Source organism: Paramisgurnus dabryanus, chromosome 2 (genome assembly GCF_030506205.2).
Source record: "Paramisgurnus dabryanus chromosome 2, PD_genome_1.1, whole genome shotgun sequence".
Lineage (NCBI taxonomy): Eukaryota > Metazoa > Chordata > Actinopteri > Cypriniformes > Cobitidae > Paramisgurnus > Paramisgurnus dabryanus.
This window is the reverse complement of record NC_133338.1, coordinates 46,273,241-46,289,216: the sequence shown is the minus strand read 5'-3', so window position 1 is coordinate 46,289,216 and position 15,976 is coordinate 46,273,241. Positions and strand designations below refer to the sequence as shown.

The following is a 15,976-nucleotide window of genomic DNA, read 5'->3' as shown; positions in this document are numbered from 1 at the left end:
AATAAAAGCGGCTGTCAAATGCATAAATATAAACGATTTGCGTGATTAGATTACATATGAAGTCAATGCAAAGAAACACAAATAAACTCAAAGTTTGCGCGGGGTGATGCGAATGACGCAAATTAGGTGGCATGATGGCTGCGAAAACATGCGATATTCGCCCAAAATGCGCTTTTGCGCAAATTGAAAATTGCAAAATCCCATGAGCCATCCAGAGCAAGGAACGCGATCCTTCGCATTTGGTGTGAATGCAGCATAAGACCAATTCACAAGTTAAAGGGCACCTATTATTCCCATTTTGGTAGAGGTCTCATGTGTGCACAGAATGTGTCTATGAAGTTTCAGCTCAAAATACCCTACAAATCATTTGTTATAGCACTGAATATTTAAAGAGCTACAGCCCCTTACTCCCTTACCTCCAGACAATGAGCGATTTTGATAAAAATAAATCATATAACCATTAATATAGTCTAAGACTATGTTATCTTCAGCTGCATTAGCTTAGAAATGCATTTGGGTAAAATTAACCAATCAATCAGATGCTGTGGGCAGGGCTTCGTTTGTGTGATGTCACATTAACAAGGGAATCAAAAGTCCATTTTTGTAAAGGACTTTTGTTAGAGATCAGATTCAGAGCATTACAGAGTTTTTACGGTTTTTGGATCAGTGGACGCTTTAGTGTTTTATAAGTTGGGAAAGAGCGCCACCAAGTGGATAGTAGCGGAAATATGAATTGGTGTAAAAACTCGTCATTTGCATTTTCTCTTAATTGATGAGATAACTCGTCATTGGAAGGGAAAGAGTTAATATGGAATAAAAAATAAGGAGAGGGTTTTTTTCATTGTTCGTTTGTTGTGTTTACACACTTACAACACACATTTATGTCCAAACACCTCGTAAAAGTAGATTTTGCATAATATGTGCCCTTTAAAGAAAGATTTTTACATTCTCATCTCAAAAAAAAAAAGGTGAAACGCACATCTTGCCAGACTCAGATAAACTCCGCCTTTGACTTTTACCACTCCCCAAGAGGCCTGCTCTGGCTCAAGGTATTCGGCGGGCCAGAGAAGCCTGGCCTTAAGCCCCAACTAAGCCCCATCGAGGCACGATCAAGCCTGGAAGTAACAATGCAAATGCAACAGGCCACGACAGGCACTGGCACGCTCGCTTGAGGCCTGGTGGTTCAAACGCGGCTATTGGGATAATTTACAAAAAGTTTGAATAGAGTCTGCAAGTTGGAGCTGAAATGACTGACAAAAATTGCAGTTCAAAACAAAAATGATTTTTGCTTTGTAAGCAGAGTAATTGTTTTTTTTTTTAAGGGAAACATCTATGCAGTGATATCCAAAGAGAGGTCTAGATGGAGTAGATGGACTGACAAACTATAAAATAAATAAATAAATACAAATCTAGTTACTGACCAGTTTCTCCTCTGCCTGTACTGCTGTCCAGGCTTCCAGTGGACAGTTTAACAATGCTGGCAACAGGGGGCGCTATCTCAGCAGGGCTGGGGGGTTCAGTCACAGCCACAACACTATCCACAGAACTAGCCATATCAACCCCTGTTAAATCAAGGGAAAATATTGCTAACATGAAATACAGTTCAAATATGATATTAACATGGCAGTTAATAGAGAGTCGATGAAGGCTTATTAAAATAATAAACAACAATATATCACTAAATCAAAAAGCTAAATGAAGTAAACCATTCACCATTCTCTTGGGTCTTAGCAGCTTTGCTATTGCTAGTGTAGTCACTGGACAGGGGAGGAGAGATTAAAGATGCATCTGATGGGTCCTGTGGCAGGTCATCCTTAGATCCATAACCCTGATCAGACTGACCACCTTAAGGGAGACAATACATATCTGGTCTAATGTGTATTGATATACAGAAGATATTATAAAAAGATGTGACCCTGTCTGTGAAATACAGGCCAAAGGTTGATAACCTAATTATTTTTAAGCACCTGTACTGTAGTGACAGTCAATCGTTTCCTCAACGATAAGGTTTCGCGAGAAGAGCGTGTGTTCAGTCTCATTTGTGCTGTCCGCACTGCCGTGACTGAGTCGGTCTCCATCAGAACCTGCTGCTTTACCTGCAGGGACATCTGTACAAACACATACAGACACTTCAGTCATCTCACACTGCTAAGACCTAAACATTAAATACATGTAATCTGAATAAGGTGCTTTGATACTAGACTTTGACAAAAATCACTACACACAATTCCTATAAAACTCAGCTCTGCATTTATACCCGTAAAATGCAAGATTCTGTTCAAAGCAGAACTCATTATTTAGTCCCCCTCAAGCAATACTCGATGTATATTATCATTTTTTTCCAGGCAAACACAATTGTGGTTTTCTGAGAAAATGTGCTGGCTGTTGCAAGCTTTATAATGGTAGTAAGTGGTGCTTCTGAAATCCTTCACAAAATTAATCCACACGGCTTTAGGGTTTTTTTGTAAAAAAGGCGATTTTGTAAGATAAATATCAATTTTAAAATCTTTAAAAACCAAAATAACTAGCTTCCAGTAATGACCACTACCACTATAAGGGCCTGTTTACACGAGAACGCTCGAGGGTAAAAACGTAAAAATATTTTATCGGATGTGCCTTTCGTTTACACGGCGACGGCGTTTTGGGGGCTTAAAAACGCAAAAAAGTGAAACCACCCTTCAGAGTGGAAATCTTAAAAACGATCTACCGTCGCGTTCTCGTCTAAAGAGTAAAAACGCAAAAGTCTGCTCATGGTGGCTCTCGTCGCGCACGCGTTTACGTCACAGGCATGCGCCAGTTCAGGAAAATAACAACAAACATGTCAGATTATTTCCATACGTCGGACCTTCAAGTTGCCATAGCAGCTCTGATAAATATACAAGTCTTTCCAGCAGTTGTACGAATTATTCACAGCAAGTATTACTGATCAGAGAAGGCACATTAATTACCTCAGTGAAACTGTTGATGCGCCAATTCGTCGGAGGCAAACCAGGCGGCTTTGGATGAGACCTGGGAGAACCAGGAAGAAGGTTGTACGCAGGCTCACGGACTTGGTGTTGTTGTGTGTCAGTGCTTCACATTGCCACCTAGCCGCCTGGAGTGCATACTACATCGAATATCACACACTTTTGCGTCACCATATGCACGCAGATTTCCCCCTCAAAATGCTCGTATAAACGCGGAATAAAAAGTGATAACGCAACACCACTTTTGCGGTTTCTTTTCAGATCGTTTCCATGTAAACGTAGCCTAAAGCTTATACCAGCCAGGACATTTTCTAATATAACTCAGATTGAAAATTGAAAAAAGATAATCATATACATCGAGGATGGCTTGAGGGCGAGAAAATCTTTTTTGGGTGAACTCTTTCTTTAAGTCAGGCTTTTTCTTTCCTACATCCCAAACTTAAGCATTTCTGTTTAATGATAAGTCAATAAAAATAAAAAAAATCCAGATAATTTACTCTTCCAGGATTTTTCTCATTTTAATGGACTTTAATGGACACCAACACTTCACAGTTTTAATGCAGTTTAAAATTGCAGTTTCAAAGGACTCTAAACGATCTCAAATGAGACATACGGGTCTTATCTAGCGAAATGATTGTCAATTTTGGCAAGACAAATAAAAAATATGCACTTTTAAACCACAACTTCTCATCTATCTCCGGTCATGTGACGCGCCAGCACGACCTCACGCAATACGTCATCACGTCAAGAGGTCACGGAGGACATATGCAAAACTATGCCCCAGTGTTTACAAGTGTGGAGAAAGAGGACCGTTCCGACTTTGTTGTATGTCGAATGATACCAATAATGTCTTTGTGTCAGTTTATTGTTTAAAATGGTCCGCAAATGTGCGTTTCATATATGTAACACGTGACCTTTCCACGGCATTACGCAATTACGCGAGGTTGTGCTGGCGCGTAACACGGCCGAAGGAAGAAGAGAAGTTGTGGGTTAAAAGTGCAGATTTTATTTTTCTTGTCAAAAAATGGCAATCGTTTCGCTAGATAAGACCCTTATGCCTTGTTGGGGATCGTTTAGAGTCCTTTGAAACCGCAATTTTAAACTGCATTAAAACTGTTAAGTGTTGGGGTCCATTAAAATGAGGATTCCTGGATTTTTTTCCTCAAAAACCATAATTTCTTCTCGACTGAACAAAGAAAGACATCAACATTTTGGATGACATAGTGGTGAGTAAATTATCTGGATTTTTTGAAAGAATATAGACTAATCCTTTAAAATGACAAAAATTGTATATGAAAATAATGAAGTTTAATGCGCCAGTCACTTTCAACTATTTGTAGTCGTAGTTTAAAATGAAAAACTAAAACATTTTGGGGTGGTTTCCTGGACAGGGCTTACCTTTGTCCCAGACTAAAAAGCATGTTTGAGTTGCTTTAATTTAAAAACAGCTGTTCCTGACTAATTTTAACATATTTTTGTCTCAAGATGCACACCTGTAATGTTTTTGTAAGGTATGTTTGTAAACACTTTCTAAATAACCCAATATAAATAAAGCCTGGTGCTGGATTAGCCTAATCCCTGTCCTGGAAACTGCCCCTCAAAGTTTAAAATAAAAAATCAATGTCAAATATATATAAAAAGTACAGTAATTTCAAAGACAAGCATTTGGTTTTAAAAGACATGAAGTGGCATAATTTATAATGGAAACCTTACATAAAAACCTCATATTTAGCAGTACGGTATGATAATCTGGTCTCAGCAATTATTGAACAAAATGCCTCTTTCTCCAACTACAGGCTGAATTTTCTGTAGGATTGTTTGTAATATATTAATCCTGTTAAGTTTGCTATTTGTTGTTGATGAAAGAAACGATTACGGATTTCAAATTTTAGTACTTCATAAACCTTTTCGAAATGCAATAAAGACACATTCAGTCCTACTCCTTTGATGAGGAGATTATTACACATGACTTGTGTTTGGTAGGAATTCAAACCTGTGGTTAACAAAGAAGGTCCTTTATGGAGGGCTGTCCCACGCAGTGCCTGTTTAAACTGCACCACTCCTCGCACCAGATTTCGCATTTTGGTCCACATGAAGAGTCCACTGCGGTTACGACTTGGCCAAGGACTTTCCAGAACAGCCTTGATAAAGCACAGCCAAAATCAGGTCGGGTAACCATGACAACCAGTTTGTACAATAGGAACGCATTGAAATTTGAATCATCTTGTTCACTGGAGCAACAAGTGCCAAATACTATAATGATGAAGACTAAAAATGTCTTTATAAAAATTGATAGAAAGTTTTCAATATTTAATGTGTGATGGAGTTCAACATTCATAAGTAATCAATTCTCGATTGATGGATGAGTGGAAAAACACTGGCAACAATTGTGAACACATATTCATCATTGTACAAACTTTGGTTTACCCATTATGTCTTCAGGTACCAGAGGTAACAAAGACTTTATCAGCTCACTTTACTTATATTTAAATTTAAAATTATCCCATGACTGTGATATTTGGCCTTTATAATCAGGAAAAGAAAATCCTGGGTAACATTAACAAATCTGTATTTTAATATAAGCATTGTACACATAAAAATAAATTCACACTGTTTTGTAATATCAGCAAGAATACTACAATTTTCACAAGTCTTATAATAATGCATTGCTCTGTGTACCTTGTTGTAGTATCCATAAGTAATAGCATTTGGTTGAACTCCAGCCTTCTTCATTTCCATTAAGACACGCACAGCCATGACCGGCATTCCCCACAGACCACACAACTGCATCACCACGCGATAACACACCTGTTAAACATATCAGTTTTGCTTTAAGATCACAATGAGCTCTACACACATACATTATAGCCTTAACACATTTTATTTTCCTATATACATGCACAGGAATGTGCTTCATGCGTGTTGGAGGCCTATGACTCTATTTAATACTGATACTAAAATTTTCTTAAATCACATACGTTTCTGTAGTATCTCCAAGATCAGGTGGATGTTTTAATATGCATTGAAGAATACTTTTTTATTTTTAAACAAATGCATTTATGCACCAACCTCATCTAGGACCTCCACCTCGGTGCTCCTCATCTTGAGCAGGACGTTGAAGGCCTGTTGCATGGCACGGGGTTTGGACTGGGCTGTGCGCATGCCAGCAGGAAGACAGATGAACCACAGACTGTAGCAGTGACTAAACAGACACTTTGCCCACTGGGGTGGAATGGAGTAGAAACGCTTAGCCAACTTGTAGGCCATTTTGATTTCCTGTGTGGAACAAAATGTAACGTTTGAGGTTTTGGGATCATACAAAGCCATTGAAGGATGTTCTGTTAAAATAGCTTTTGGGTGGGTCCAAACATATTATTAGAACAACCTGACTCATAAAATCCATTTTTCAGCAGTTTCTTAAGAAGACTATGAGTACTCATAAAAAAAAACTGATTACATGATGCATCTATGGTACTTCTGTGTATTTCTGTTTAGGGACAAATAGTACTGTAGCTTTCATCTTTTGCACACTCGTTCAGCATAACACCAATATACTTCAACTCCACCCAGTCATGTGAATTTGTGTTTCTGTGTGTACATAAAGGGGTCAGGCCATAGCTCAAAATTGTACTACATGTGTATGCTTGTTCTTTCTTAAATAAGCATTCACTGTGTTTATGTTCTCTCTTCCAGTAACAATGTACAAAGGAGACTTAACAGCGGGGGAAGACGAACAGTAGCTACTAAGAAAACTAGTTTATTTTTCAGGTCAGTGGCTGTTCAAAGTTCGTCCACTTTCAAGTAACTTTCTTTCCTTCTGTTGAACTCTGTGGAGTGTGCATGACGCGTGTTGTTATTGTACAATTTGTCTTGAACGCTAACTAGGGTATCTCCAACCACAAAAACATCAACAGCATTTTGGGGAAGTTATTGCATGATTATTTTCAGCTGATTTTAGCTACTGCAAAATGAGCAGAATCAAAAAGACAAAAGTGGAGTTTTGAATTTAGCCTTTAAAGTTCCTCAGGCCAAGACTAATTTAATATATCAATGTACAGCTGAGCACCCCTCGGTGACGCAAGACTGCTTTCTAGTGAGGAGTGAATCAATAGCCAGTAAGTGTCAGATGACTGGATGATTCAGGGATTTTTTAAACAGATTTTATGACAACCACAACTACTACGAAAGAGGAAAAATGAAGTCATTGGATGCTCATAATTCACAAATGACTTATGAGTATAAATTAAGATAAAAAAAAAAATTTAGCAATACAGAAATACTAATGCCCCTTTGGTAAGACTAAAATACAAAATAAATACTTCTACACTTCTCTGTTTATTCAACTATTTCAGTGTTTATTTATTTATACCAACATCATTTTTCGACCTTCATAACGACCTGAAACTTTTTAATTAATCCCACTTCGAATGCTATGTATCATATACAGCATGCAGGATTCACATTATTGCCCAGATCATATTATACTAAATACATAATATCCTAAAATAATGATATACTCCAGGCGTGGTGAATGTGGTGAGGTAGTGTCACCTGTTTGGTTCTCTTGGCCAGCAGGGCGGGGCTACTGGACAAACTCGCCCCTGCGGCTCTGGTGCTCAGCGCTGGCCTCAGCTCTCTTGGACGATCAAACAGCTCCAACCGTAAACGTGGGAATGTCTTATAACTGTGAAAAACAAAACAGAGGACTTTTGTTCAGATGAGAACACAATGAAAACATTGTACAGGCGACAAAACCACAATACAGGAAAGAATAAATGTCAAGACAGCGTAATCTATACAGTATAGACAGAAACTAAATCTAACACACAGTGTAACCGCAAAATAATAACACTTGTATCGAATATATTGGACATAGTATTTTTAATGTGCAAAATATAAAGTATTCATGCAGATGACGGGTGTAATCCATGACAAAGCTCTCTGAAATATTTGTAATGCAATGAATAAAAAAATTGAAAGGGAACATTTTGTATATATTGAAAGATAAGTTGTCTAAAATGTTTGACATGTGGCCATAGTAGTTGTATTGAGGGTTCAGTTATTCACTGCCTAGACCAGGGGTTCCCAAACTTTTTTTCCTGCGTACCCCCTTCTATGTCCCAACCGGGTTGGTGCACCCCAATCCCCACTTAAAAAAAAGCGAAAAAGATTTTTTTTAAAGACTCATGTTTAATCATGCGCAAATAACCAGGGGCCGGTTGCAACAGCCGGACGTTAAGAAAAGCGTGTTGCACCATTTGAAACTACTAATTATAGTTTTTTATTTAAAATAAAAGCGATTACAAAGGAAATGTTAACTGTTCATTTTTTTATTTATTTAGTGTATGGAAAAATCCAACTTAAAGAAACAGACCGCCATTACATTTTTCCTCTCGCGCACCCCCTGGTGGCAGCTCGCGTACCCCTGAGGGTGCGCGCACCAAACTTTGGGAATCCCTGGTCTAGACCATATCTATATGTCCTTACAACATATCGATGTCTATTATATTTATTTTATATTCATATATATATAAAATAATTAGAATATAGATTTTTTTATGGGCCTTCTGAATTCTTTATTTTGTAATTATTTTGAATGCTGAATAAAGAAAAACTCTTTCAACCTGCTTCCCTAAAACTAATAACCCACTACATTTCTGGGCTACTGAATTTACTTTTATTACTCTAAAAACCTGCAGAAATCCGATTCTCTGGTCTGTTGAACAGGGAACGGTGCCAGCCGAGAGCAAAGTGCTTGGCTGCGCCTGTATCCCTGAGCGTTGGGCTTCATCCCAACGTTGGATGGTTAGTGTCAGGCAGGCACCCTTGATCCAAAAAAAGCATAGAAATAGATGTCACTGGCCTTGTGCTAATGGATAAAAAGGCTTTAGATGCAATTAGAGCAGAGGGAGGTATAGAGCGTGTATGAGAATGACAGCCAAATAAAGTGGGTGATAAACAAACAAGCTGCCTTGAAAAAAGTAATTATAGAGATGAAAATAAAGCAGTATGATAATTATATAATAGTTATAGTCTTTTTTTGCAATTCCTGATTTTTTATTTATGAAACAATATTCAAGCAAAGCAAGGATTTTTCAAAGAAACTGAAAAGAAATCCTGTAATCTTATCAACCTTCAGTATATTGACTTAAAACTGATGACTTTGGACTACAAAACCAATCATAAGGGTCAATTTTTTGAAATTGAGATTTATACATAATTTAAAAGCTGAATAAAAGCAAAATTGATCATTTTAACCCATCCAGTGTATTTTTGGCTTCTTCTACAAATATACACATTTGACTTGACAGGTTTTGTAGTGATGTAGAACTCGATTTCTGCTTTCTCAAACTCGTCTCAGACTGGTTTCTTCAAAGACTCGAGACCAACGCATAATGTTCATATAAAAAAAACACACAACACATAACAATTAAAATAAAATGCAATGTTGACGGGCATTATTTGAAAATGACATCCCATGGTGCAATGCAAAGCTACTGCCATCAGAGCAGTTTATTTCTCTCTAGAAAAGTAGGCAGAAGATGATGCACGTGTTAGGGATTTTTTTAATGATAGTAAAAGCATAGTCCATATTAAGACGTTAAGACTGCTCCCCTAAACAATTCCCAATCTAGCTTAGTCTGTATTTTTTTGGTCTTGGACTCCTAAAGGATTCGTCTCGACTCAGACTTACTTCCTCAAAGCCTCGGTCTTGACTCGGACTCGACTGTATTTGAAAACAAACGAACTCAGTCTACACTCGGTCTTGACCCTTCAAAGACTTGGTCTTGACTCGGAATAGGCGGTCTCGTCCCCATCACTATGGTCCAGAGTCACAAATGTGTAATTATTACACACCTTGTGTGCCTTTTTAAACGGTGCAATGTGTAACTTTTAAAAAGGATCTCTAGACAGAAATGCAATATAATATACATAACTATATTATCAGTGGTGTAAAGACCTTACATAATGAGCTGTATTGTTCTTATTACCGTAGAATGAACCATTTTTAGCTACATACAGCGCGGGTTTCCCTACATCGAAGTTGCCGCTGTGTTTCTACAGGGGCCCTAAATGGAAAAAACGCATTTCCTACGTTGTCTCAGATGATGACATGTTTGTCCTGTTGCAGTTACCGTAGCTTCTCATTGCCTTTGGAAATTGACACGATTCACAATCTCACCACTAGATGCCGCTAAAACCCACAATACAATTTTAAGCTATACAAGAGCTTCGGTAAGAACAGAATTTTTTTTTTTTTTTTTGCTGAATGTTTCAATGAATACAGGATACTTGTGCTAAATGCTTAAAAAACATTGTTTCTTATTTATTTCTTTATCTTCATGTAATTTTCACTCACTTTTTAATAACATGTGCAAGTATGAGAAAATGAAAGCAAATGCAAACTAGCCGTTTAAATTACATCATGCTTGCATTTAATATGTTCGTTTTTGCTTATCTCTGTACCTGTATTTTGCAGGGGGGTCGGGCCCATCTTCTGGAGGGGGTTCAGGGGGCATGACAAAGACCGTATGCTCGCTTTTCAGTGACTCATCTAATTCCATCAGCCTGGTGTCCTCGGCAGACTCCCCTTCGACCTGTGCAATACATTCGCACTCATTAATCTGGCTGATGTAATGGCAATAATGCAATAACCCCTTGTAATGTTTACTAATCCTAATGTGTTTCATAAAATAGTAAGTAGAAATTCAAGCAGGTCACAGGCTGAGCAATATGGTCGTACCCCATTAACAGAATTAATGGATGGTTTTAGGTTTCTTTTTCTTACTTTTTTTGTAACAAACAATGCACTCAGGCCTATGTTATCCATCAGTCTGCAGATATTTCCTGGAACTTTCCATTACTCCCTTTCTATTCCCATGCTAAAAGTGTTTAGATTCATGATGTGCCAATGCACCCGACAGCAGATGGAGGAGTTAATTATTTACTCCACTAAACCGACTGCCCAGTGTATGGAGACCATCTGCTCTACATCGCTCTTAACTACAGATCCAAGACCAATGTCCTTTGTCACAATCTTTACAATAACCATCCCAAAACAGCCTTGAGCTCAGTAAAACAGTGACTACGTTTATCGTCAGCTCCATCTGGGTTTATACTCTAAACATGCACTCTTGCGCACTTTTGTTTTGCCTTACGCTGGGTGTAACCCTAATCTGGTGTGGAACATGACACGGTGAAGCCATGCTGCACAGTAAAGAGCCGTAATGAAAATAAGGCTCACCTTTGTGCCCTTCTCCGCTCCTTTGTCGGAAGGAAAAAGCTGCAAGAGATTAGGAAAATAAACTGAATCATAGGAAACTCTGGATCCTCTGTTCTTCCCAATGGGAAGTGAGCTATTAGTGCTTAGGAAAAGAAAATATTTTGCAAATATCTGCAAGTCTATAGAAATATTTCACCAGCAAGTGGTGTGATACACATGCCAAGGTTTAAAAATGTAACCTTTATTAAGCAGTACTAACAATGAAAAGATATTTGGGTTTCTTTTAAAGGGCACATATTATTCACAAGATGTAATATTAGTCTTAGATGTGTCTAGAGTGTGTCGAAGTTTCAGCTTACATATCTCACAGATCATTTGTTATAGTAAATCAAATATGCCCCTAATTGGGTGGGAGCAAAAACACGCCTTTTCATGTGTGTAATTTTAAATGCAAATGAGCTACTACCCTCCCTTACCAACAAAAAGCGAGTGCTTTTGGTTGAAAATAGATCTGATTCCTGTGAATAAACTCTGAGATGATGTCTTTAGCCGCATTAGTGCTACAATGTGCTAACAAACACATTCAGAAAAGCTTTTAGGTAAAATTAACCACTCAGTCAATGGCTGTGGGTGGGGCTTTATCAGTGTGATGTCACAATTACAAGACAATCAGAACAGCATGTCTAATGAGACTGCTTTGGTTAAAGAGTAACTAAACCCTAAACCAACTTTTTTTAGTTAATGATCTGTAAGAATGAAGCTTTATTAGTGCTGTTCATTGATTTTAGTAAGTTTTTTGACATTTGGATATAAAGTGTTTCAATACTACAATATATGGTGTAAAAACGTCTGAGTGCTGCCCTCTTCAGGTTGAACGGTGGCTACTGCAGTTGAATTTTCCTATTGGATGTTGGGTCCAAGAAATAACTCGTGACGTAAGCAGATTCAAGCTCACCACGCCCTTGTTACGATCTCACCACACACTTGGTACGAGCTAGTTCGTCCCCTCTATCTCCGTTGGGATCTGCCCACTTTTCTTGCATTTTTCAAATATTGCAGTGGGTGGCGTCAGGCTCTGACCAGGGGTTTAGTTACTCTTTAAAGGGATAGTTCACCCAAAAATGCAAATAGTGTCATTAATGACACCCTCCTGTCGTTCCAAACTCATAAGACCTCCATTCATCTTTGGAAAACAGTTTAAGATGTTTTAGATTTAGTCCGAGAGCTTGTTGACCCTTCATTGAAAATCTATGTACGGTATACTGTCCATGTCCAGAAAGGTCATAAAAACATCATCAAAGTAGTCCATGTGACATCAGTGGGTCAGTTAAAAATGAGTTGAAGCGTCCAAAAATAACAAAAATTAAGACTTTATTCAGCTTTGTCTTCTTTTTCGCATCTGTTGTGAAGCGTGTGCGCTAGACTAAAGTCACGTGACTGCAGTGACGCGGATGACGTGTTATCCTTAGACATGTTTGCACATTTTTTTTCCCGAACTTACAACGTGCGTCTCCCTCAGACTGTAAACAAAGCCCGGGCGCACAAAAAAAAAACAGCTGGGGCGCACTAGATAACACGTCAGCCACGTCGTACGTCATCCGCTTCACTGCAGTCACATGACTTTAGTCTCGCGCATGCGCTTCACAACAGACGTGGAAGAGAAGACAATGCTGAATAAAGTTTTATTTTTAGTTATTTTTGGACCAAAATGTATTTTCGCTGCTTCAACACATTCTAACTGACTCACTGATGTCACATGGACTACTTTGATGATGTTTTTATTACCTTTCTGGACATGGACAGTATACCGTACATAGATGTTCAATGAAGGGTCAACAAGCTCTCGGACTACATATAAAACATCTTAAACTGTGTTACAAAGATGAATGAGTTTGGAACGACATGAGGGTGAGTCATTCATGACATATTTTCATTTTTGGGTGAACTATCCCTTTAAGGTGATTAAAAATATTGGAGAGTGTGGATTACTTTCATTGTAGGGTGGTCGTGTTCACACACTGCCAATACACATTTATATCCGAACATCTTGCACAAGTGGATTTTGCTTAACATGTGCCCTTTAAAATATCAAAGAACATTGTTATTGTTTAATATGCATGTTTGTTTTGTATAATATACTTACTTTATCAATGCAGTCATCAAAGAAGGCCAGACCAGTGTCTTTGTCACTGACGAAAGTGCATTCCTCAACGAAGCGGATGAAGATCTGAGTCTTGGTGAGTTGAGAATAAAACTTCTGGTGAGCTCGATCTCGACTCTTTAGGAATCCTGATGGTAGATAGAGACATCAGCTTCAGTCATCTATAAAATTAAGGGTAATGGCTGGGACAGCGATATGATATAAGTTGGAGGAGTTACCTTGCAGGTCGTAGAGTGAATCAGCAGCGGTAGCTTTCTCAGAAGGTGCCTGTGTGATGGGTTTGAGGTAGCTTCGGTAGCCCTTCAGTATGGTGGCCATGAAGCGTAGGAAAGCTTCTTGGATTTCCATCTCTAGTTCAGTTTTTTTCTTGTGCCAGGTGAAGTCTGCCTCGATAGGGGTCATCTCCACCGCAGATTCTTCTTGCGCCGCCCGCCGAACTGTGTGGAAACAAATGCTTAAGTTTGTATTTACAGGTTTTATATACCAATGACCTATTTGGCTAAAAAACTACCAAAAAAATACATTTTACAGATTTTATTGGGCAGAAAAAGATATGTTTTGTTGAGCAGATTTATTGCATTCTGCAGAGAAGGAGGACTTGCGTTTATCGTGTTTTTTTAACCTTTATTTAACCAGGATAAAAAACTGAGATTAAGAATATCTTTTACAAGAGTGTCCTGGCAAGTGGTTTTGGGATAAAGGGGAGAAAAGATGACAGAATAACACGGAGGATATCGGAATTTGTGTAAAATTTTAATATTTACTTTTTAATATTGACCTGATACAATACTGTTTTTGGTGGTAACTATTTTTTTAAATGAACCAAACTCTTCATATTTAATAAATAATAATTTTTGTTCATGTAAAATAAAAAATGTGATTCCCCTTATCGCTCCCTGCGTGCGTATTTTAAGGAAGTCAGGTGCTGTGTCCATCGAAACTTTCTACTTCCTTACAATATATTAGGCAAAAAGCAGTAGGCAAAGCGAGTAGTATGTCCGAATTCATATTAATAGAAAAACAATACCCGAAAAGTACCTGGATGACCTAGTTCTTCAGGGAAGATTTTGAAGTGTGTATTCGATTCCCTCGGGGGAGGAGTCACCCTTTTACCAAAGTATTTTTCTGTTATTTAAAAACCCTGCTCATAAATATATTATTTTGCAAAACAGTCAGCAATAAACTCAATGGAGGTGGTTTGGTTTTTGATGTTTGGCTTATTTTTTTTTACAAAATTGGAATTGAAAAGAATTGATAGAACACAAATGATACCAAACCCATTTAAGTACTTATAAACAGCCAATATGCTAGTCATAGGCCACTTGTTAAAAATGAGGAATAGGTCCCCATACTTTTACCATTTTTACCACAAACTCTTCCCTTAAAAACATTTTTGAACAACAGATCTACAGTAACTAGTGAGTCTTCAGATTCAAAACATTTCTACAGAAGATGAAGCAGAAGTTCATACCAGTGGCAAGCTGACGGTACAGGTTCCCCAGGGAGCTGATGAGACTCTTGCAGGGCTTTTTTGGAAGGTTCTTCCAGTTACTGTGTCGTTTTTCATCAGACCTTAAACACAAACAATCAAAATTAAAAAAAAAACTTTAATGCAGTCTAATGATTGTAATGTTTTGAGACTCACAAGTAAATAGTGTTGGTGTCCAAATCCACACAGACCACGTCAGGTGGGGGATCATAGAGGTCAAAGTATCTCGAATCCACACCCACAATAAAGGGTAATGGTGCGTTGAGGACCCCCGCCAGAGAGAGAGGACACAGAGGGATATATGGACACTGCCACTGGAATGGAAAGATCATCTGGAGGAAGAGTATAAGATGATGAGTTACAGGGAATGCACAAATCAAGTGGTTAAATGGTTGGGAGATAAGAGAGTTGGTTTTCTCCAAATTTGCATGTAGTATTGAAAATGAAGAGTTTGGTTCCAAAACGCAATAAATCCATTTTGACTAATTTTGGTAAAAATGTGTTTTCTATACCAAAAAAGTGAAAAGATGAAAACCACTATTTTCTGTTACAAACTTTCACATAGCATCTTTAGGTTATAAAAACATTAAAAATTCAAATCCATAATTAGATTTTCAAAGATTTATTATAAAAAGTGACATTTTTTCCACAAAAGTTTTATTTTGTTTTTGTTTGTTTGTTGATCACGAAGTACATAGTAGATGAGGAAAACTAGAATTTTGTGTGTATTTAACGCACCACCATTGTTGTTTGCAATGCGTGGAATTGTGAGCTGTGATTTGTCGAGAGGATTTATTGCATTCTGCAGAGAAGGAGGAGTGGCATTTATCGCGTTTTGGGAAAAAGAATAACACGACGGATATTGGATTTTGAGTAAAATTAAAAATTTACTTTTTAATACTGACCTGATACAATACTGATTTTGGCGGTAATAAATTTTTTTATAACGTTTATCGCGTTTGGAACCAAACTCTTCAAATATTCATATCAAAATCAACTGAACTTGAACAGACAACAAGCAGTCATGGATTTTGTGAGCTGAATGCTTACAATAACTGATTGGATTTAATGCATTTAAAATGCTTAAAGGAACAGTATGTAGGATTGTGGCCAAAACTGGTATTGCAATCACAAAA

General features: G+C 37.8%; 1 protein-coding gene across 2 annotated transcripts in view; it reads right to left on the bottom strand.

Moving 5' to 3' along the window:
- dennd4c (DENN/MADD domain containing 4C) overlaps nucleotides 1-15,976 on the bottom strand; it is a 71,675-nt gene that overhangs the window by 10,725 nt on the left and 44,974 nt on the right. For both annotated transcript variants that reach the window (XM_065288935.2, XM_065288936.2), the window contains exons 10-22: nucleotides 14,997-15,172; nucleotides 14,823-14,923; nucleotides 13,570-13,788; nucleotides 13,334-13,479; nucleotides 11,212-11,250; nucleotides 10,434-10,564; nucleotides 7,518-7,650; nucleotides 6,036-6,242; nucleotides 5,646-5,774; nucleotides 4,960-5,107; nucleotides 1,968-2,108; nucleotides 1,714-1,845; nucleotides 1,422-1,562 (exon numbers count right to left, since the gene is read on the bottom strand). In XM_065288935.2, coding sequence (XP_065145007.1) covers nucleotides 1,422-1,562; nucleotides 1,714-1,845; nucleotides 1,968-2,108; nucleotides 4,960-5,107; nucleotides 5,646-5,774; nucleotides 6,036-6,242; nucleotides 7,518-7,650; nucleotides 10,434-10,564; nucleotides 11,212-11,250; nucleotides 13,334-13,479; nucleotides 13,570-13,788; nucleotides 14,823-14,923; nucleotides 14,997-15,172 — 1,843 coding nt within the window. The remainder of the gene's footprint in view (nucleotides 1-1,421; nucleotides 1,563-1,713; nucleotides 1,846-1,967; nucleotides 2,109-4,959; nucleotides 5,108-5,645; nucleotides 5,775-6,035; nucleotides 6,243-7,517; nucleotides 7,651-10,433; nucleotides 10,565-11,211; nucleotides 11,251-13,333; nucleotides 13,480-13,569; nucleotides 13,789-14,822; nucleotides 14,924-14,996; nucleotides 15,173-15,976) is intronic.